General features: G+C 50.0%; 2 protein-coding genes across 12 annotated transcripts in view; both read left to right on the top strand.

Annotated features, from left to right (window-relative positions):
* The window catches only part of GJC2 (gap junction protein gamma 2), a 32,290-nt gene extending 18,101 nt beyond the window's left edge, over positions 1 to 14,189 (top strand). For 7 of the 9 annotated variants that reach the window (XM_021388330.1, XM_021388334.1, XM_021388332.1 and 4 more), the window contains one exon: positions 9,569 to 14,189. In XM_021388330.1, coding sequence (XP_021244005.1) covers positions 9,589 to 10,836 — 1,248 coding nt within the window. In that variant the 5' untranslated portion in view covers positions 9,569 to 9,588 and the 3' untranslated portion in view covers positions 10,837 to 14,189. Of the gene's footprint in view, positions 1 to 5,692; positions 6,132 to 9,568 lie in introns of those variants that run through there. The other 2 variants (XM_021388329.1, XM_021388327.1) reach the window with 2 other exon arrangements.
* Positions 15,877 to 20,999, top strand: IBA57 (IBA57 homolog, iron-sulfur cluster assembly). 3 transcript variants are annotated; one of them, XM_021389285.1, is made up of 3 exons: positions 15,877 to 16,163; positions 16,573 to 16,919; positions 18,862 to 20,999. In XM_021389285.1, exons 1-3 carry the CDS (start codon positions 15,892 to 15,894, stop codon positions 19,251 to 19,253), a joined length of 1,011 nt encoding a protein of 336 aa, XP_021244960.1. In that variant the 5' UTR covers positions 15,877 to 15,891; the 3' UTR covers positions 19,254 to 20,999. The 3 variants fall into 3 exon arrangements, with proteins under 3 accessions (XP_021244960.1, XP_021244963.1, XP_021244962.1); XM_021389288.1 differs by having other exon boundaries at positions 15,880 to 15,897; XM_021389287.1 differs by lacking the exon at positions 15,877 to 16,163 and adding an exon at positions 16,206 to 16,390.

Raw genomic sequence — 21,887 nt, 5'->3', positions numbered from 1 at the left:
TGTTATCTAAGAACAGTTGGCAAGAGCACGTCCAACCTGTTTATCTCCACATTTATCGTGTTTGAGACCCGCACTCCCTTCCCTTTTAATTGTGTTTAAATCTTATTAGTGCTGGACAATGGGCCGTAAGGTTGCATCCCAGCGGGTCCCATTCCCACACGGATTGGTGGGGGACATCCTCGTGCAAAATTCACGTCTTTTCTGTGTTGTAAAAACTTGCACTTGGCAAACTGCACTTATTTTTGGGGTGGTGCAGCAGCAGTGATACCTTTGGACCCAGTTCTCATTGCTGCCACTTTCTGGCAGGGAAATAGGGCTGCTCCAACCCGTATGGAGCTAGTTAAATCCTGGTGGGAGAACTGTCCTGAGAGCTGCTACGTGTAATATGGGGCTTTGGTCACCGTGGTGCTTGTCCCCACCCTGTGTCTGACAGGAGAGGTATGTGGTGATGGAGGTGACACTGTCATTTTTCTTATTGGGGCTGCCAAAAAATAGTCAAACCCTCAGAGTCAGCAACCCACCACGCACAAATGAAATACAAATGAAATGAAGTTTTCAGTATCTGCAGGATTCGGTGAGGAAGGCAGGAGGAGGTGTCAAGCATGGCCTGGTTTGCTTGTGTGGTGTCACAGGGGAGACAACGTTCTGCCTTTGCTTTGGGACTTTATCTCCAATCTCTAAGTGTCCTCTGGGACTTTGTCTTTATCCCCCATCTCTAAGACGTCCATTAATGCCAAGCTGCAATTCCCAGCTTCATTACTGCTCTAGGTGCAGGACACTGGATGAACCTCCACTCTTTGCTCCCCTTGTTCCCCCTCCTTTTTCCTGGGGCTCTTCCAAGCTCCCCTCTAACACCTCCCTCTGCCCATGGACAGGCGCTAGGAGAAAAACAGCTCTCTGGAACAGCCAAAAACGGGGCCCTTTTCGGTGCCTCTTGAATTTTTCCAGTTCCCTCATCTTTCCCGTGCACCCCGGCCTTTCTCCTCTCGATGCATCTCTGCTCAGTGAACCGCTCAGGGAGGAGCTAAGGGCGATGACGGGCGGAGGTGATGCGCCGCGAACTGTTGCACGGCCGCTCTTTGCCCGGGGATCCGCTTCCTCTGGTTTCTTTTGATTTTTTTTGGAGTTTTTTTTTTTTTTTTTTGCAAGTTCAGGAAGGTCTCCAGCAAGTCAAGCCTGGCCGGGTTCGCAGGGCTGCACCGGCGGCCGTCAGCACTGGGAATGCCGGCTGGGAGCTTTATTGCTTCCTGTTATGAGGGTTCAGGAGATGCGATGGGTTGGTGGGAGAGACGCGGTCCAGCAAGAACGCCAGGTTTGGCCCCAGCACACGGGGTGGGGTTGGAAATAGGTTTTTTTTTCCTCTTTGCTTCTCCGTCTGCTTCAGGAAAGGGAAGCAAATAAAGGGAATAATTGCTCGCTTTGGCCTTTGCAGAGACCTCTGGCTGTTGAAGCAGATCTCTGCTTCGGGTCTGCTTGCTTTGGAGCAAGAACAGACGGAGAGAAGAATGCTATAAAGGGCAGTGTCCCCATCACGGTCCTTTTCTTGCCACCTCTTTGTATGTCGGCCTTGACAACTTCAGAAAAAAAAAAGGTTCCATCAGAAAAAAAATACGGGATTTTGTCAACATCAAAATTTATTTCAGGAATGTGTCCATTGCAGCGAAAATTTCAGCCGGGAAGGGCTGGAATAAATCGCTTCTGTGCTCCAGCCCGAGCTTAAATGCTTCCTCTGGGCTTTTGTGCTTTGTGATTTAAATCTTATTGTTATTTCCCTTTATTGGATTTTTCTTGTCATTTTCAAAGTGAAGTGCTTTTACCTTTCCGCCGTTATGATTCAGTGAAATCCCAGGGAAACATTGCACTGTTTTTCAGCAGGAACATCCTTCATCCTGCTAGCATCTGGCTTTTTCCTCTGATCACCAACCAAAGCAAATTTCATAGAAATTCTGTCTTCTGACTTATCTTCGATACCAAACCGCGCTCCAGATTTAGTGGCCAATGAGAGCGAGGCTTTTTCAGAGCACATTAATGAAAGCAGCCTTCACCTCGTTTTCAGATATCCTCTTATCACACAGCCAAAAATCCTCTTTTTTCTCAGTTTGGTCCTTGCAAGTAGCAGAGACCCACCAGAATGTTCTCACCCAGGTCAAAACTCGAAGAGATCCCAGAACCATAGCGTCGTTAAGGTCCGGCCATCAACCCATCCCCACCATGCCCACTCATTAAGGTTGGAAAAGATCTTTGAGATCACCACGTCCAACCATCAGCCCACCGTGCCCGCTCACAGAATCAGTAAGGAAGAGACCTCTAAGATCACCTGGTCTTGCTGTCATCCCGTCCCCACCATGGCCACCAAATGGATGCAGAGCAGAGAACGCAGAAGAACGAACCTGGTGACGATGGGGGGTAACGTGCCGTGTTTGCCACAGGGTTGTCACCACCATTCTTCTTCATTTTTGTGATGGGGCAGATTTTACTATGGGCGTGTTTCATCCCGCCTGTACGTTCTTTTTGTAAGACTGTTGAGGTCTTGGCTGTGCCCCTACAAGGTGAACCCTGATTAGCCCAGCAACGCGGAGAACACCCCAAAGCATCCTGGTCTAGGGTGAGGTGTTCCTGCCTGTGTCAGAGATTGGAACCAGTCCCTTCCAACCCAAACCATTCTGTGATTCTATGTCAAAAATGAGCCCTTTGTATGGGAAATAGGGCATGAATGGCAAAGTCAGAGTTATTAATCACTAGTGCTGCTAAACAAGGGTAGAAATTCTCTGAGTCTTATGACTAAGGACAAGACCGTGGTCTTTTTGGCCTTCTAGAGGTGGTGGTTGAGGAAACACCAATTTTCACACCCCTAGAAAGGAGACAGGTGAGAGCCCACAACCTGGGCTGGATGTAAGTCAAGCAGCAGGCGTGGGGCAGTCCTCCTCATCATCCTGCTCTTCATCTTCCTCCTTCCTCCTCCACACCCAGCAGTGCCCGCCCAGGACCAGCAGAAGACAATGCAGATAATGGCAGGAAGAAGGGAAGCAGAGCACGGGAGGAAGCGCTGACACGGAGGTTGCCCTTCCCTGAAGCACATGTTTACATCTGACAAAGATCTCTGCTGGACGCTGTTTCTGGAACAGCTCTGCTGGAGGCCGTGGGGCTGCAAAGAGCAGTCCAGCAAACCAGAAGCACTAATGAAATCAAAACCTGTCTCTTTTTTCCCTTTTTCTTTCTTTTTTTTTTTTCTGTCATTTTTTCTTTCTTCTTTTTTTTTTTTTTTTCCTTTTCTTTTCCCTGTTTAGCTGCTGTGCTTTAAAGTGTCACTTCTGCTTGCAAAGCCAGGAGCTGAGCTCTGTGGCTCTCACCATCGCTCACTGTGAGCTGTGGGCTCCAGATCCCTTTTTCTCTCCAGGTTCTGTGAAACAGGTCGCCAGATGATGATGCTGATACACGGGTCTTGTTTTTTTAACAAGCAGGCTCATTATTCGAACGCATTTCATCACCTTGTGTAGTTTTGAAACAAATAAAATGAAAATCCAAACGGTGAAAGTTAGAGGAGAAATTGAACTCAGTGCAATGCAGTACAGAGCTGTGTAGGTCTGGGGCCAGACTGGATACGTATGTTTGCCACTCATCACATTGCAGGAAGATGTAACACCAGATAGAACTGTAATTAATGACAGCAGTTATTCATTTCAATGGGACGTCAAGAGAAACACGTTGCAATGCTCGGGAATCCCGGCGGTGCCAGGTTGGTGAGGTGACCCCCAGCAGCCAGAAGTGTCCAGGCTTTTGTCACATCCACCCCCCTGTCCCGCTGTTTCCTTTTCTCAATGCCAAGCACTAAGTGGAGCCCAGGGCACTGGATGCTGCACGGGGAGTGAAAAGGTTCCCGTTGCTTTTTTAGCCCATAACGTTTATTTATGGCTAGAAAATCTCTGTTTGCTCTCCAGTGTCTGCCTTGGAAGGAAGAAAACACAGGCTGTTTATAAGTGTGCATACCCCTGCCATTCTGTTATTACCCTGGATACACGCAGCCAAAGTTTTGGCACTCACACAACCTGCTGGAATGGTAAAAAACTCAACGAAAGCAGATGGGAGGAAACGCTCAGCCTTCCCCAGGCGATGGGTTGGGTCGGTGTGATGGGAACCACGCGGTCCCCAGAGCCTGAAGCAAGAGCAAGAGCCCAGCTCGCTTGCAGCACGGATGCTCCAAGAAGACGTCCACCAGAAGAGATTGCTGTGTGTATAAATAACCTGCAAAGGGTCTGGAGAGGCTGCGTGACCCGTGGGACTGGGACCGTGCTGAGCTGCCTTTTATCTCGAGGCTACTGCCTGCACTCCTGCAGAGCCTGGAAGCTGCTCTCAGCTGGTTATTTTTAAATAACTAACAATACTGCTCCGCAGCTCCATCCTGCACCAGCTGGAGCTGCTGGAGGTCTCGCCCCTGCCTGTGGTGGGAAGGAGACTCTAGTGGCCATCCCTCAGCTCTGGTGGGTCTCACGGTCCTGTAGAGGCAGCAGGTGTGAAATGTGCTGGGAGCGGGATGGGAGAATGGAGGTGACAGCCAGGTGACGCGCCGCGCTGTCCCCAGATGTGAAGGATCATGCAGGGGTATTTTCTCCTTAGTCTGGTCTTGATGGGAGATGAGCGGGGAGGTCAGGAGGAGATCTCAGCCCTGGCAGCCTCTGGAACCAGCTCCATATCTCTCCAGCTCCTTTGGCAGTGCAGGCTCTGTAGTTGTGCTAAGCACTGAAGCATGCAGGCAGGATCATGACTCTTTAGAGGCTTATTTCCCCCCAAAATCCATCCCCAGACCTGTTCTTCTGAGTGTGACAGCCATCCCTCAAGGGTATATTCACCCCTACATCCGACTTCCCTGAATACGAGGCTTTTTCCACCTACCTATCAAGAGACAGCTATTTCTGAACAATGAATTAGCTTATCACTGCGTAAGGGCAATTAATTTATAACTTAAAGTTACCACAGTACACCTAGATCTGCCAGCCCCTCTGAACGCAGTGGTTTGGCTGAAGTGCTCTGCCAACATGGAGAGCTGCAGAAGATAATTAGTGGGCATAGTGGGGATGGGTTGATGGTTGGACTCGATGATCTTGAAGGTCTTTCCCAGCCTTTATGATTCTGTGCTGCTGCTGCTTGCTCGAGATGCTCCAGCGAGCAGGAATTGCCACCCCACATCCCCCCGGGCTCTCTGGAATATCCAGCTTGGTCAGCACCTTCTTGGGATGTCGGTTCCTGATAAACCATAAGTCCTCTTTGATCAAAGTGTGCATCCTCCCGTGTTTTTACCCCTCGGAGGCTGGGTCTGATCCTTTCTGCTGTTTCCCTCTCCTGGGGAGGTTTTCTGCCTTTTTTCAGCTCTCCACGTTGACCCAGCAGCTACCTGGAGCCATGACCCCGCTGGTGACAATCAGGGTCCCAGCGGACAGAGCAGGGATGAGAGGTGCCACCGGGCCCCCAGGAGACAGGGGTTCTTCTCCACATGCCTTAGGCTTCATGCACATTCCCACTCTTATTAATTCTTTTTCCTTCCACGAAGAAACCCAAAAGCCCTAAAACGTGCCCAGAAACCCTTCCCCAGCTGTCCCCATCCATGAGCTGGGGAAGCAGCGAGGCAGGACCTTCAGATCACTTCTCCTCACTACAGAGCCTCTCCTCTTTTTTTTTTTTTTTTTTTTTTTTTCCCCCAGCTCTCTACCCAAGGAGCTTTTGCCAAAATGCGTTTTCCACATGTTCCCTATTAGTCATGCTCTCTGTCTTACAAATCTGTTACCAGCGCCGCTAGCTGATGCTATTAATTCACTTCCAGTCCGCTCGAGAGCTCGGCAGCAAAATTCCAGGCACCGTTCCTAAAACCAGACCCGGCGGTTTGTTTGGATTTAAAAACTGATGCCTCCTTCCTGCCCGGTATATATAGCACCTTCTCCCAAAGCCCGGGGACACCCGGCGAGGAAAGGGGCTGGAGTGGGAGCTGGGCTGCCCCAGAGGCGGGGTCTGCAGAGCCTTAAATCCTGCCCCAGAGCTCGGCGTCCCGGCGGGGCATGGCGTGAGCGCGGCGGGACTTTATCTAGGGCAAGGCGCAGGAATGCTGGTGGAGGAGGGCAAGCAGCACCATGTCTCCGTGAGTACGTTTTCCATTGTTTGCCCTTTGGTTTAAACAACTGGGTGGGAAGCGAGCAGAAAGGAAGGACGTCAAGCTGGCTAGATAGATATATTCTTTTCCTATTTTTCTTTTCTTTTTTTCTTTCTTTCTCCTCGTTCTGCTTCTTGTAGACTCAAGTTTTAAAGTTTTTCCCCGTTCCAACAGCTGCGTCTGCAGTTGCACAGAGGGGATTTTGGTGGTGAGAAGGTGGAACCAAGAGCTAATTGCTGGCTCCGTGGGATTTCCACTCATTTAAGGCTGAGCCGAAGGCGCTTGGATCGCCGCTGTCGCATGGAGAGGTCCCAACCTCCATTTGTGGCTGTTTGGAAACCTCTGCCCGGTGCCAGCCAGCCAGATGTGTGCAGCTGGAATGAATGGGTTCCAGGCTGCGGGGACGCTGGGTTCCCCCCAGGATCTCTCTGCGTGTAATTGAGCCACACAACCCCCCCTGCCCCCATCCATTACCTGCTGAGCCCCACGCAGCCCTTGCCCCAGTGGGCTGATCACAGGAGGGTTCTTCCCTCATCTCCTTCAGCTGTTGTTGTGTGGGTGGGCACGTGGGAGCACAACGCGGCCATCGAGGTGCAGTCGTGCCCAGAGGCACAGCGGGGTCCTGGCGGTGCAGGAGCAGCTGGGAGCTGTTTCCTGCAGATGTTGCTGCCTGTCCAGATGTGCACAGCAGGCTGAGCACGGGCTCTGGCCAGTAGTTGGCATCCACAAATCATATTCTCCAAGCAGCGACCTTCTGGTTGTTCAGTTGGTTTGTGATTTCTCTCCCTGATGTAGGGGGATTGTGAAGGGTTTTAGCCAGTGCTGCCAGGTGCTCCTGTCTGAAACGTGCTTCCCGGAGGAATCAGTGTGTGCTTTGCTAAAAAATGTCAGGTCAGAACTTGAATATTTGCTCCAAAATCGATCATCGCCTTTGTCAAGCCCCCACCGCCCCAGCAAAACTGCTCCTGGGAGGTAACTCTGACCTGTGGGAACTGCGTCGTGGAATCACAGAATCACAGAGTTTGGGTTGGAATGGACCTTAAAGTTCATCCAGTTCCAGCCCCTGCCACGAGCAGGGACACTTCCCACCAGGCCAGGTTGCCCCAAACCCCATCCCACCTCGCCTTGAGCACCTCCAGAGATGGGGCATCCACAGCTCCTCTGGGCAGCAGTGCCAGTGCCTCACCGCCCTCATTGTGAAGGATTTCTTCCTAATATCTAACCTAAACGTACTCTCTTTAGTTTAAAGCCATTACCTCCTGTCCTGTCACTACACTCCCTGCCAAAGAACAAGCTTAATGTGGGGCTTGCAGCTGACTGGGGATGCTGATGGGTGGCACGGAGACCACCAGGCTGGGTTGACCACCCAAGCCCCAGCCCTGTCCCTGCTCCAGGGACAGATGTGCCATGTCCCACAGTGGGCAATCAGCACCTCAGTGCCTTCCCTTCCCACCTCTGCCCGCTGGGGCTTGGGCGAGTGCCGGCATGAATCCCACAAGGCAGGTAATGCCCCATTCTGCTCATGCCTGAATAGGCACACAAAGCAAAGGAAGGATTGGGGATGCTTTGAAGTGGGTCCACTGAGTCTAAAAGAAGCCAAAAGCACTCACAGGGGATGATTTCCCATCCCTGAATAAATAATCATAGAATCACAGAATCATTTGAGTTGGAAGGGACCCTCAAAGGCCATCTGGTCCAGCTCCCCTGCAATGAACAGGGACACCCACAGCTCCATCAGTGCTCAGAGCCCCATCCCCTGACCTTGGATGTCTCCAGGGATGGGGCACCACCACCTCTCTGGACAACCTGTGCCAGTGCTTCACCACCCTCATCATAAAAAACTTTTTCCTTATATTCAATCTAAAAATAAAGACTACAGTGCTAAACCAAATTTCTCTGATAAATAAATAGCTCTGGGGGGATCACTTTCCACATTATTCTGTGGTTGAACCACTGTGTCTGCTGCAGCATTTCTGTACTGACTGTTGGGTCCAAGGCATCATTTCTGAGGCAGGAGATGGGGATTCTGGGCCCCGTAGCATTGAGACCTTCAGCAGGTAGCTTGAGGGGAGAGAGGAGACCTTCTCACCTCTCCTCCTGGCTGGGGCGTGCTGCTTCCTTACTCCTTGCCTCAGTTTCCCCAGCTGCAGGACAGGAACATTCCTCAGCACCATCTGCAGAGTGCTCCCACAGTCCCCCTCTGGTGTGTGAAGACTCAGAGGTTTGGGTTCGCAGGGGATTTGTTTGATCTAGAAATAGCAGGGTTAGAAAATTCCATCTGCCGGCTCTCAAGAGCCCTCGACAGTGGAAGAATTTCGCTGCATCTTGAGCCTTGGGCCGCATCGTTACCTCCCAGGGCAGCAGCAAGGCGAGTGCTGAGCAAACCAGAGCTGCTTGGCGCCCATCCTAAGAAGCAGCAGGAACAAAATAACATTCCAGGAAAGCAAAACGTGGAGAACAAAGCAAATCACGTTGCATTTCTTGCTCCTGTGCTGCTGCCCGTGGTTGTTCACACCCCAGGCCCACTCCATGGGGTCAAAGCCTCCAGTGCAAACCTTGGGGTGTGATCTGGTGTCTCCATGTAAAAGTGCTGTAAAGCTGAGTTTGGATGAGGCTCGTGTCTTGTGGCATGATTTGTCCTCCTTGACATTTACCTCTGTAAATGAGAGGGCTGTGGGGCAGCACAGGGATTTGCGTAGGTTTGCTGCACGTTGGGATCTCCAATGAAGGTTCAGTAGCTGTTATGAGCCTGGTTCAGAGAAGGGATGCAGAGGTGCAGAAAGAATGAGCCCGTCCTCTGCTGCTCGAGAATGAGGGCCCTGCTGTCCTCCAGCACAATGCCCTTCACTTCCCCCATTGCTCTCACCCTCAGGTGTCTGCCAGCCCAGCTGTACAATTACTGCCTGCCTTTAATGATGCCTGGAGGGCCGAGGTGCTCCAGTGATGCCAAGGAGCTCGGGCTGAGGGCCCGCTGCAAGGCAAGCTGAGCACAAAATGGTTCCTCTTCCTCCCCAGCTGTTCAGGTCTTCTAATAAATACATCGTTTTCTCTGAAAGCTTTTGAAGGTTTATTTATAAAAAAAAAGTCTGCATTTGATTTAAGCATTTGTTTTGCTTTGTTTTTCAAAAGGAACTTAAAAGGGACATCAGCCTGTAAATATAAATATTCCCATTCTTTTTCTGATTCTTTGCATTTTTCTAGGTTTGCTAATGAAAGACATTTCAGCATCCCCTGCTCCCGCATTCAGCCCGGGAGCCTGAGCCCATGGCATGTGAGCAAGCAGCTATCACAAGTTGAGCACTTTTTTGTGTGCCCAGCTGGCTTCCAGGGTGCACTGCATTCATCTTCAGTTACCCAAGTTCTCCTCATCTTGTCATTGGGATGTTAACTTACAGCTGTGTGGGTTTCTTTTTCCCCTTCTTCCTGCAGGTTATAACTGAGTAGCCCTTATGACCAACATGAGCTGGAGCTTTCTCACCCGCCTGCTAGAAGAGATCCACAACCACTCCACCTTCGTGGGGAAGGTCTGGCTCACCGTGCTCATCGTCTTCCGCATCGTCCTGACAGCGGTCGGTGGAGAATCCATCTACTCAGATGAGCAAAGCAAGTTCACTTGCAACACCAAGCAGCCCGGCTGCGACAACGTCTGTTACGATGCCTTCGCGCCGCTGTCACACGTTAGGTTTTGGGTCTTCCAGATCATCATGATATCCACCCCGTCGGTCATGTACCTGGGCTATGCCATCCACCGGATCGCCCGGTCGGCGGAGGAGGAGAAGAAGTTCAAGGGGTTCAAGAAGAAGAAGCAGTTTGCTTTGAACTGGCAGGCGGTGCGCAACATGGAGGACGCGATGGAGGCGGACGAAGAGGAGCCCATGATCTCCGACGACACGGCAGAAAATGAGAAAGCCAAAGCCAAGCCCAAGAGCAAAGAGCAGCAAAAGCACGATGGGAGGAGGCGAATCCAACAGGAAGGACTGATGAAAATCTACGTCTTCCAGCTGCTTACCAGAGCTTCGTTTGAAGTTTGTTTTTTGATAGGGCAGTATTTGCTCTACGGTTTTGAGGTAGAAGCTTATTTTGTCTGCAACAGACTGCCTTGTCCTCACACGGTGGACTGCTTTGTGTCCCGGCCAACAGAGAAGACAATCTTTCTGCTGGTGATGTACGTGGTGAGCTGTCTGTGCTTGCTGCTGAACATGTGTGAGATGTTCCATCTGGGCTTCGGGACCATCCGAGATGCCATCCGCAACCGGAAAATCAACAGCTTCAGGCAGCCCCCCTACAACTACGCCTACCCTAAGAACATCTCCTGCCCTCCCGAGTACAACCTGGTGGTGAAATCGGAGAAGTCCACCAAGATCCCCAACAGCCTGATGGCTCACGAGCAGAACTTGGCTAACGTCGCTCAGGAGCAGCAGTGCACCAGCCCGGATGAGAACATCCCAGCAGACTTGTCCACCCTCCACAAACACCTGCGAGTGGCCCAGGAGCAGCTGGACATAGCATTTCAGAGCTACGGCAGCAGCCAGGGCAACGCACAGCCCTCCCGGACCAGCAGCCCTGCCTCGGGCGGCACGGTGGTAGAGCAGAATAGGGCCAACACCGCCCAGGAGAAGCAAAGCGCTAAGCCCAAGGCGTCCTTGGAGAAAGGCAGCTCCAGCAGTAAGGATGGAAAGACGTCTGTGTGGATATAGCTTGTCTGGCAGCAAAGAGGGCAGCGTAAGTGGGGTTTTATTTTCGGTTCTGTTTTTCGATATTGTCTTGAGTTTATTTCACAGGGCACAGGCACATTTTTTCTATGGAAGTCAATAGAGAAAAGGAATTTCAGACCAATTTAGTACTGTCTTCCGGTGCATTAACAAAAGACATTTCCTTCCTCTTTCCAACACGTTCTCCAGCTGAGAACCTCCAGTGAGAGACAGCGACTGCTGCATCCCGCCGAGGCTGGACAGCCCGCAGTGATGGAAGCAGAGAGCAACTCCCACACGCAGCGCTGCGGTCAGACAGCCTTTAATTACTAAATATCCTTAATCGAAATTAATTTCCGATCCCTTGATTAGAAAGGAAAATGACTGATATGTCAATGAACTTTCACGGCACGCTCCCAGCTAACGTCTCGCCAAAATTTTTCAGTGCACAGCAGGCAGCACTGGAAGCGAAGGCAACAGAGGTGCGTGCATAGCACGGCACCGATGGTTTTCATCTTTTATTCTGCGCTGAAACAAAAAGCAAACACGGCCAAACACTCTGCAGTGTGAGTTGGCAGTGACGTTGCTGCTTGTACTGGTGCCTGCAGATGTGATGGGAATCGCTGCAGTCACGGTGTTTTTAACAAACTGCTGCTTCACATCATCAGAAAGTGCCTTTTTGCAACCAGGAAAACAAAATCGTAGAGGGTGTCGACCTCTTCACGTGCTAAATTTGAGTAAAGATGGGAAGATCAGTGTTGGCAGATTTGTTTTTCCGTTTAATCAACCTTTTATAAATAGTGGCAGACAGCAGATCTATGCATAGCGTGTATACGATGCGTGTGTGTGTACATGTCAGTATATATATGGACACATGAACGTGTGTGTGAATATAGATACATAGATTTATATATATAAATGTGATATCAACCCTCTGGTAATTTTACAGACTTCCACTTCCCCTGGGAAAACTCGTCGGATCCAGAAGGGGTGGCAGTGGGGAATGGGCAGGTTTCCATACACTTGATAGGTTGCTCAGCAGAAGACCTGGCATCATGGGGCACAGGACCCAGGGCAGCAGCAAGAAGTTTTCCCCTGGTTTATGGAGAGATTTTGTTGGCTTTGCTTGGTTTTAAGGCGGTCTCCTTGCAGTTGCAGGAGCTCCAAGGCTCCTGTTGGTGCTGGGTGTGCTTTGGTGGGGTGGTTTCATCCTGGAGCTGAGATGTTCTTGGGATGCTTGTGGCAGTTCACCACCATGGAGGCAAAGTAGGCAGAGCCTTCCAGATAAAACTTTACAAGGAAGAAGTAAATCCTTAGAGAGCGCTGCATCATTCCTGTGCTGAGCTGCTCCCTCACATGCCAGGCCAGCACACAAGCCCTCATGCCTCATGGTTTTTTTTATGTAACTTCTTGATGGGCTCTTTCTCATGACCCTGAGGTCGGTCTCTGGAAGCCTTGAGGGTGCCTGTTATTCCCCAGCTGGCACAAAGACCATGCAATGCCTCTGGAGAACAGTGCTGGTAGCAAATAGTAGGTTTAGAAAGATGCAACGAAACGTTCTATGAGGTATCCAGCTGCAAATGTCCAGTATGGCTTTGAGTAACAGTCTGAAGACAGTTCCAGGCTTGTTCCTGATCCTGCTGAAGGCACTGTCTGGAGCGCTGCCTGCTCTTGCTGCTGGAGTTGTTCCCTTTGGATGAGGACAACTGCATCCCACAGGAGGCTCAATGCATCCTGCAGCAGCACTGGTCTGTAGCAGCACACACACATTGTGTTCAGGGATGCTTTGTAGTGTGAATTTTCCATGAAAGGCTCAGAAAGCTCACGGCATGGTGGTAGGGCAAACATATCAGCCCGCGCTGCTCCTTGTCCTACGTATGGGTACCCACCCGCTGGGGCTGTGCAGGGAGACTGGGAGCTGCTGGCAGTGCTATCATGAAGGTACAGACAGCCCAGGGCTTATTCCCCTGAAGATTTGGGGTGTTTGAAGACTGTCTTATCTCCTTTAGCTCTGCTGTAAACCAAGCCTACTTTCATCAGCCTGTCATTTCCATGCCACGGATCCAGTGTGCCAAGAGGGATGATCAGGCAGTCCTGCAGCAGATTTGCAGCCTCCTCCTGGCTGGTGTCACCGGCACATTTAATACGCACACACTGTTTTCCATAGTGGGAGTCAATAATTGCAGTATTGATGAGTACTAGGGCCAGGGCAGACACTTGGGTGTTCGATACTGGCTCCTCATCAGGCAGGGTAACTGCTCACTCTGCTGTCCTCCCAGCCAGCCCTGCTCATCTGTAGGGCTTGAAAACCTCCTTGCATAAAATCCTTTGGAAATGAGGGCTGGTCTCACTTGCCCATTTTTTTCCAAGCGTTTTGACAGGGACTGAAGCACAAGGGCACGCTGCTGGCAGGACTGCTCGATGCCAGAATCTTGTGGTGGGCTGCCAGGCTCCCACCGACTCCTCTTATACCAAGAAGGAGCCACCCCTGTTCCTCCAGCTGCCAGTGTGAGTCAGACAGCCCTAAAAATATGGAGGATTATTATTATAATTAGATATATCGAATTGCTCACTTCCCCCTTTCCTCCACTGCTTGCCCTCTGGAGCCCTTAGGATGTCATGTACTCCACTGAGTCACCACCACCACCAAGGCACCGACGTCTCCGCAGCAGAGACCCCTTCCAGGTCAGGAAGGGAAATCCCATCTTTACTGTGTCTGTTTGGGAAAGAAAAGGATAGGAAGGCGAAATATGCATAACCACAAGCAAAAGCCCCAGCACAAACCGAACCGGCAGCTTGAGGAATTTCAAGCAGACGACGGGCAGCATCGGCCACGGAAGAAATGCCAGTAGTATGATTAATGCTTTGCTTTCTTTTCTGCAGGATAGTCATTTAGTTCACGCTCCAGACGGGTTTAGCTCTGTAGCTGAACTAATCGTAAATGTTGATTCTCTCACTAAGCTTTGCTGGATAAAGTGCCCGCCCTTGAGTTTCTGTTCTTACCATTCAGGGCCAGGAATGTCCCACGTAAAAGCCAGATTACCTTGTTGCTTGCATTGCATTCCACTGGAAAATACTTGAACTTAACTCAAGGCCATAACTAGTCTGTGCTGTTTCAAAGTTTCTGGGATTTTTTTTTGTTGTTGTTCATTTTTTATGTACTAACTGTATTTGTACTAGAAAATTTTTGAGTATGAGGTTGGATCTCTCTAAGTATTTCTGAGTGTAAATGTTACATCTGGACTGTAGTTAGGTTAAGCACTGGTCAAAAGAGAAAGAAACATCAGCCCGACTCTTCAACCGGCTATTCCACATCCATTACTAATAAAATGGAATAAAACTTACATTTTGTTACAGTACGCAAAGCGTGTGATGTTTCCGTGAGAAGGGGGATGAGTGTTGATGAGAAGAAATTCTTCCCCATCTATTGTTCGCCTGCTTTGGCCATATAAGACCTCTATTTTCCCACATACAGCTATAAATCACTGCAAAATATTTTTGCCTTAAGAAGTAGTTGACCTTCTGGTTGTTTGGGATGTGTTGTCTCTCTGATGAATCACTGCCTGCAGTTCCTTCAGGCGTGGAGCTGAAGCTGCCTAGGAAAGCCTGTGCTCTGAAAAGTGAGAAAACTTTGCCGAGTCCAGGAGAAGTTACAGCTGCAGCACAGCAAACGATGGGACAGCCCTTTGAGAAAACCTGCCTTCCAAAAGAATCATAGAAACACCAGGTTGGAAAAGCCCTCTGAGATCCCCAAGTCCAACCCCAACCCATCCCCACCATGCCCACTGGCCGTGTCCCTCAGCTCCACATCTCCACGGTTCTGGAACACCTCGGTTTTCTTGAAGACCTCAGTCTCTGCTCCTCCCGGAACAGACAAGCACATTCACTCACCACCACTGTCCAAAGAGGCTTCAGCAAGCAGATTCTGGGTGCATTTCTCTCCATTCCTCTGGCAATTGTGGTGTCTCTAGGATTCCACTGGCTCCCACCAAGAGGCAGAGAAGAACAGGACTCCACTGGAAGTCCATGGGGAAGGTCAACAGCCAGAAGCACCTCAGTGCTACAGAAAACAGCTGAAAAAAATTGGCTAAGTAACAAAATGTGCTTAACCAACAAGTTCTGGGGAACAGGAAATTCATCCTTGCTGTTGGCTGCTGGGTTGATATCAAAGTGAAGCACATATTGGTGGATGAGCTTAGCTCGGTTCTGCTGTGGTACTGACCCCTGCAGCCTTCATCCCACATGGAGCTGCCTCAGGGGAGCACAAGTCTATGGGGAGCGGCTGAGGGAACTGGAATTGTTCAGTTTGGAGGAGGCTACAACCTGAAAGGAGCTGGTAGCGAGGTGGAGGCCAGCCTCTGAACCCAAGTAACAGTGACAGGACAAGAGTGAATGGCCTCAAGTTGTGCCAGAAGAGGTTCAGGTTGGATATTTGGAACAATTTATTCTCTGAAAGAGCAATAATGCGTTGGCACAGGCTGCCCAGGGGGGTGGTGGGATCGCCATCTCTGGAGGTGTTCCAGAACTGTGGAGATGTGGCCCTGAGGGACATGGGCAGTGCGCATGGTGGGGTGGGGTGGGGTTGGACTTGGGGATCTCAGAGGCCTTTTCCAACCTGAATGATTCTAGGTCATTTTTGGGATAGGGCTTGGCCAGGAGCATTACGTCTTGTCACCCACCCAGCAACACTCAATTATGAGCCTTAAGTGCAGAGGAGAGACGGATTCCCTCCATCTGCTCCACTCAGACCCCAGCTGCAGCGCTGCTCTGGACTCAGGGGCACGGGGAATTAAAACAAAGGCTTCCTGTTTCTTTTCCATTTTCACTTTTTTTTTTTTTTTTTCCTTCCTCTTGCCGCTCCCACCCGCACCCACCCCACTTCTGACGCACGGCCCCTGGGGCTCAGCTGCGGGGGCGTGGCCAGCCAGAAGGGGCGTGGCCATCCCGAGGAGGGTGTGCCCCCCAGCGCCCCGCCCCTCCGCGCCGCGAGGTGGCGCCGACACACACAAGATGGCGGCGGAGGCGGTAGGAGCTGACGGGCCCCCCTGACAACCGGCCGCCATGTTGGTGAGGGCGGCGGCCGGCCTGCCCGGGCTGCGGCGGCTGTGGGGGCGCGGTGGGAGCGGGGCCGGAGTCTGGCGCTGCTTCCCGCTGGGCCGGGCGCTGCTGAGCGTGCGGGGCGCCGAGGCGGCCGTTTTCCTGCAGGGGCTGCTCACCAACGACGTCACGCGGTTGGTGGCGGCGGGGGAGGGCCCCGGGGGCCCGCCGCGCGCGCTGTACGCGCATGCGCTCAACGTGCAGGGCCGCTGCCTCTACGACCTCATCGTGTACAGGTGAGAGCAAGTGCAGAGGGGCGGGGAGTTGGGCGAGACCATTGCCGGGCCGGGGGGCGGAGGGGGCAGGTGGTAATTTCAGCTTACAGCCGCTGGGTCCAGGGGTGAGGGGAGAGCTGTGGTGGAAGTGGGTGAATTGGGCTCTTGTGGTTGTCGAGTCCCTTGTTAATGTAATCGTTGATGAAAAGCACAGCAATGAAGGGCAAAAAGTCGGCTTCTGCGCCCAGGTAACAGCGATAGGAGGAGAGGGAACGGCCTCAAGTTGTGCCAGGGGAGGGTCAGGTTGGATTGTAGGAAAAAGTTCACAGAAGGAGCAGTGATGGACTGGCACGGGCTCTTATTGTAAAAAACTTTTACTTCCTCTGTTCGGATTTGGCTTTCCTCACCTTGTAGGTGTTGCTTTCTTTAGGCTTCACAAGAGTCAAGAAGAAGAGCCACACATCCTGCTGGAGTGTGACAGCGGCGTGCTGGACGCCATACAGAAACATCTGAAGCTCTATAAGATCCGGAGGAAAGTCAGCATCACCCCTTGCCTCGACCTTTCATTGTGGGCTGTAGTCCCCGGGGAGCCGGCCGGGGACATCAGCGGTTCCCTCATGCAGTATGCAGACCGGGCTCTGGTTTTAACTCCTGACCCCAGAGCAGAAGTCATGGGCTGGAGACTGATTATAAAGACAGGAGCGAATCTACCAGAGATTATCCCTGGAAGTCGTGTTGAAAACGTTCAGGATTACCACAGGCACAGGTATAAGCAAGGTAAGGCCATGTCGTGTTTTATACTCTGTCGTTGGATTTGCAATAAATAAATTTATTATCAGGATCTCATTATCGAACACCTCATTCTGATGTCAGACAGAAGAATAAAAAGCCCCAGGCGTGCGTGTTGGTGTGTTTAACTTTGTAATAACTGCAGGAATTGTTTCCTGCTTTGAGGATATGAGTGATCCAATACTTACAACTCTGTCTTGTGACAGAACCAATATTGGAGTCAAACTTCCCAGATGGTAGAACTGTGGGTCAGCAAAAAAATAAAGAATTATTCATTTTCTTAGCGGGAATCTTCAGTGGTTTGAGTCATTTGAGTCAACAAGGCCAAATGCAAGGTGCTGCACTTGGCCTGGGGCAATCCCAGATATTTATACAAACTGGGGGAAGAACTCCTCAAGAGCAGCCCTGTGGAGAGCGACTTGGGGGTCCTGGTGGACGAGAAGCTGGACATGAGCCAGCGGTGTGTGCTGGCCAACTATGTTCTGGGCTTCATTAAAAGAGGAGTGGTCAGCAGGGAGTGGAAGGTGGTGGTCCTCCTCTGCTTGGCTCTTGTGAGGCCCCATCTGGAGTACTGCGTCCAGGCCTGGGGCCTCCAGCACAAGAAAGACGCGGAGCTCTTGGAACGAGTTCAGAGGAGGGTGATCAAGATGATCAGAGGGCTGGAGCACCTCTCCTATGAGGAAAGGTTGAGGGAACTGGGCTTGTTTAGTTTGGAGAAGAGAAGGCTCTGGGGAGACCTCACTGTGGCCTTCCAGTACTTGAAGGGAGCATTTAAACAGGAGGGGGATCGATTGTTCACGAGGGTGGATAGTGATAGGACAAGGGGGAATGGTTTTAAGTTGAGACAGGGGAGATTTAGGTTAGATATTAGGAGGAAGTTTTTCACACAGAAGGTGGTGACGCACTGGAACAGGTTGCCCAGGGAGGTTGTGAATGCCCCATCCCTGGAGGCATTCAAGGCCAGGCTGGACGTGGCTCTGGGCAGCCTGGTCTGGTGGTTGGTGGCCCTGCACTCAGCTTTGGGGTTGAGACTGGATGGTCTTTGAGGTCCTTTTCAACTCAGGCCATTCTATGATTCTATGATTTTGATTATTTTGGTAGAATATTATTTGAAAGAATATAATATAAAGAAAATGAAACACCTCAATGTGCTTTCCTAAAAGTGTATGGCTGGATTTGCAGAGTTAACCCAAAGGTCAAGGCGTGTGTGTTTGATTTGAAAAGGAACTCAATCCTGAAAGCCTCTGCAGAGCTCCCAGTGATCTTACTGTGTCCATACAGGCAATGAATTAAATTCATTAGCAGACTGAAGGAGGATTGTCCTCTGCTAATAAGCAGCGATCACAACCTGAGTCCACGTGGTACTGAAAAGCAAGCTGTTAATGGGTCAGAGTGGGCTGGACTGTGGTGGTATGCTGCCTCCCAGAAATACCAGCACTAGTCTTGCAAGACACTGCAAAAAATTGGGTCCAGCACTGGTCACAAAAGGAGCAGTTCTAGCTACTTATACTGCATTTGTGCTTTAGCAAAGACAGTTGGCCAACTTATTTTCATGAAAATGTCTTACTGACATTGAAGTCTACCCGTGGGATGTAGGCGAAAACAATTTTTCCCTTGACGTTAAATGTTGATGTCTTTATGTGGGAATCTGTATTGCTCTGGGTGCTTTGCATTTCCACCAGTATGTCTGTGAAGTGCTGTAAGCTTCACAAAATGAGGTTTTAGTGCAGTTTTTCCAATTACCTTTTAAAATAATCTTTGCTAACCCTGATCGTTTATGACTAGTGATGTATTAACGCCTAGACCGGAGTAGTGGCAAGCCCATTACTTCACATTGCTTCTTCTCACCTCTGGTTTTATAACACAGAGGGAGAATACCCCAGAAGTCTAAAATACTGGAGATCTTACTGTGTTTACTGTCTTTCCATAGGAATTCCTGAAGGTGTGAAAGATCTCCCTCCTGGAGTAGCCCTCCCACTGGAATCCAACCTGGCCTACATGAACGGCGTCAGCTTTACCAAAGGCTGCTACATTGGGCAGGAGCTAACAGCCAGGACCCACCACATGGGTGTCATTCGCAAGCGTTTGGTGCCGGTGCAGTTTTCAGTTCCTCTTCCCTGGGAGAGCATTCCTGAGGGTGCTGAAATCTTGACTGAATCAGGAAAGGCAGCTGGCAAGTTCCGGGCTGGAGGAGATGAACTTGGCATAGCTTTGCTGAGGCTGGCTAATGTAAACGAACCACTCCGCCTAAATGTAGCAGGTGATCAAGTGAAGCTCACTGCAAGTATACCTGAGTGGTGGCCAAAAACTGCCAGCAAATAAATGAGGAGCCACCACTTGCACATTTGCCTTATTGAGAATGTATTTTGTGTGTCAGGGTTGGAAAGATGACTCTGCCTTCAGCTCTTGTTTGTGGTGTTTGATGAGGGTGTGTGTTAGCAGAATTCTTCAAGATGGGCTTAAACTGCAGGAGTGCAAACCAGCAGCAAATTGCTGTTACACGATGTGGAGAGACCCTTACAAGACAGGGTACAAAGGAGACAGCACCTTTTTCTGAAGGTGCCCCACTTTTATTTAGGGGATGTCAGGTGCTGCTGGGTTAGACTCCTGCTGAATCCCGAGTTTCACCTCTGTATGCACTGAAATCTTCTGTTCATAATATCCCATCTGTGGTATTATGTTGTTTTTTATTGGACAGCATGCTGCACTTACCTTGAATAGGGTACATTGTTGCTATACTCAGGATGAAGCGTTCATTGCAAAATATTTGTTGCATTGAGCTTCTCATTAAACTTGCTGATTGGGTGGGTGTTGTTTCCCAGCACTCTAATTGCTAATTATGTTCAGGAAGAGGAATACCTTCTACTTCTGCTTTTGGATCTGCTTTTAATATGTCACCCCACGATGAGAAATATGGGAAGACTCACAAATGTCCCTGTCCTGTGCCCTGCTTCAGAGCCAGCAGAGGGAGCAGAGCCAGCAGCAGCCTGCATCCGTACTCCTCTGCCCTTGCTCACCTTGGCCATGCATGCTTCATTCACTCAGCCAACTGTTTCAGAGAGGAAAGTGATATTTTACAGAAATAAAGTGCTTTAGGGCGCACCCAAGAGTGACTATTGTATTGGTGTACTGGTCCTTGGCTGAATAATCTGTTACTATGTTTTCCCTACAGTGTTACTCATTGAGTTACCAACAACTTGTCTTGGCCTCTTAGTGATTTGTGCCTGAATGTATGCACAGTTACCCAGGAGGAAAGATTCCTGGCGCTGTTTTAGTTACACAGTTGCAAATGAAGGTAATACCCAGGTGAAGGTGTTGTGACTAAATGCACGAAGCAGTAGGATAATAACCCTGTAATCTTGCAAAAAATAATAATAATAATAATAATCCTCTGAACTTTCCAGAAGGCTTCAGCAAGGCTGTGGTTGCTGGAGAAGATGCTGGTGCTATCTTGCTTAGCCTGGTGTTCGTGGCAGGATTTTCACCATATTCACTTCTCTGGCTGCTCTTGCTCTTCTGAGAGCAATCTGTACTCCTCATGGAGTACAGGGATGGCAAAACAAACCATCCCTGGCTGAGGTTTTCTCACCCACCCTTCACCCTCTGGGTTTTCAGAGCAACCCAAGACTTCAGTGTTGCTTTGCTGCTTTTTATTTTCTCTCTCCTGCTCCTCTTCTGTCTTCCATCTTGTTCCTGCTTCTACAATCACTGCATCCCTCTCTGCTCCCCAAATCCAGGCAGGTTCTGTGCTTACTAACCCTCTCAACCTGTGGTCATTTATAGGAGGACGATTTATTTTTATATTGCAATAAATCCTTTGTGTCTAGTCTGGTAATGGCATGGGTGGTGAAGGGGGGTGATGAGAAAGTGAGCAGGTGACTGAGAAAGCTCTCCTATGTGTTATTGTAGTAAAAAACGTCCAAAGTGCATTTTGTTACTGTGAAGGGGATTTATCTGTGGGGGGGGAAAAAAAAAAAAAAAGCTTTTACTGTTTAAAACTCACGCTTGCTGTGAAATGAATCTGTGAAATATCTCATTAAAAGTTTATTGGATCAGTAATTTAAATAACTTGTGTGAGGGGTTAGCTTTTGTTTATCTTGTGTGAGGACAAGCAACACTAATGCTGTTTGAGGGTTTTAAGGTTGGTTGGTGACCAGAGACGTGTTCTACACTGCCCTAACCCACTCTGATGGGTTTGGGATTTCTAACAAAGTCTCTGTGCTGGAAAAATAATGGGTAGTTCTTCATGTTTTTAGGATCCTCTGAATGTATGCCTGCACTGCCCATGGTGATGCTGCTTTGTCAGAAGCAGCTTTTCCTCTCAGCCACCCAGAATGGTGCTATTGCCGCAGTGTACACGCAGCCTGAATAAACACTGCATTTCTTCATTTGGGGAAGCCCTACATCTCATCTCTGGTGTGCACGCATTTCTCAAACATTTGCAAGGCTTTTCTGTTGCTAACAACTGTTTTGTTGTTTTTTGTTTTCTTTTCAGAGTGCAGGTAATAAACGTGTATGCCCAAATACAAAAAAAAAAACATCCTTGGGTTGGGTCCTGTGTTGGTGTTCAGGGCTAATAGGCCACTTCTGAAGGTGATGAGGGGCATGGAGAGAAGTCTGGGGACCAACCCCATCCCTGCCAGCCTCATTGTTTAATGAGGTGCTCTGTCACTGTGGGGTTTGGGCTGAAAGGTCAGCGTATCTGCTGTGCTGCACCAGGTTGCACGAGTAGTGGCATGCTCCTTATGGACAAGCAATGATAAATCTCATTCAGCTGAGGCGCAACCAGATGAAGCATGAAGAAATCTGCTGCTGAATGGAGAAGCCATCAGACAGAAGCCAGTCAAAGGGGAGGTTAACCACAGCCCTTCCTGTGGGTTGCATAAACTAGGTGGTTGAAATGGGACTTCTAGCAACAGATTTCGGCAGGAAGAAGGAAACATTGAGAAATAAATC

The sequence above is a fragment of the Numida meleagris genome, chromosome 2 (assembly GCF_002078875.1).
Source record: "Numida meleagris isolate 19003 breed g44 Domestic line chromosome 2, NumMel1.0, whole genome shotgun sequence".
In the NCBI taxonomy this organism is placed as follows: domain Eukaryota; kingdom Metazoa; phylum Chordata; class Aves; order Galliformes; family Numididae; genus Numida; species Numida meleagris.
The sequence above is the reverse complement of the archived record's forward strand: the minus strand, read 5'-3'. Positions and strand labels throughout refer to the sequence as shown.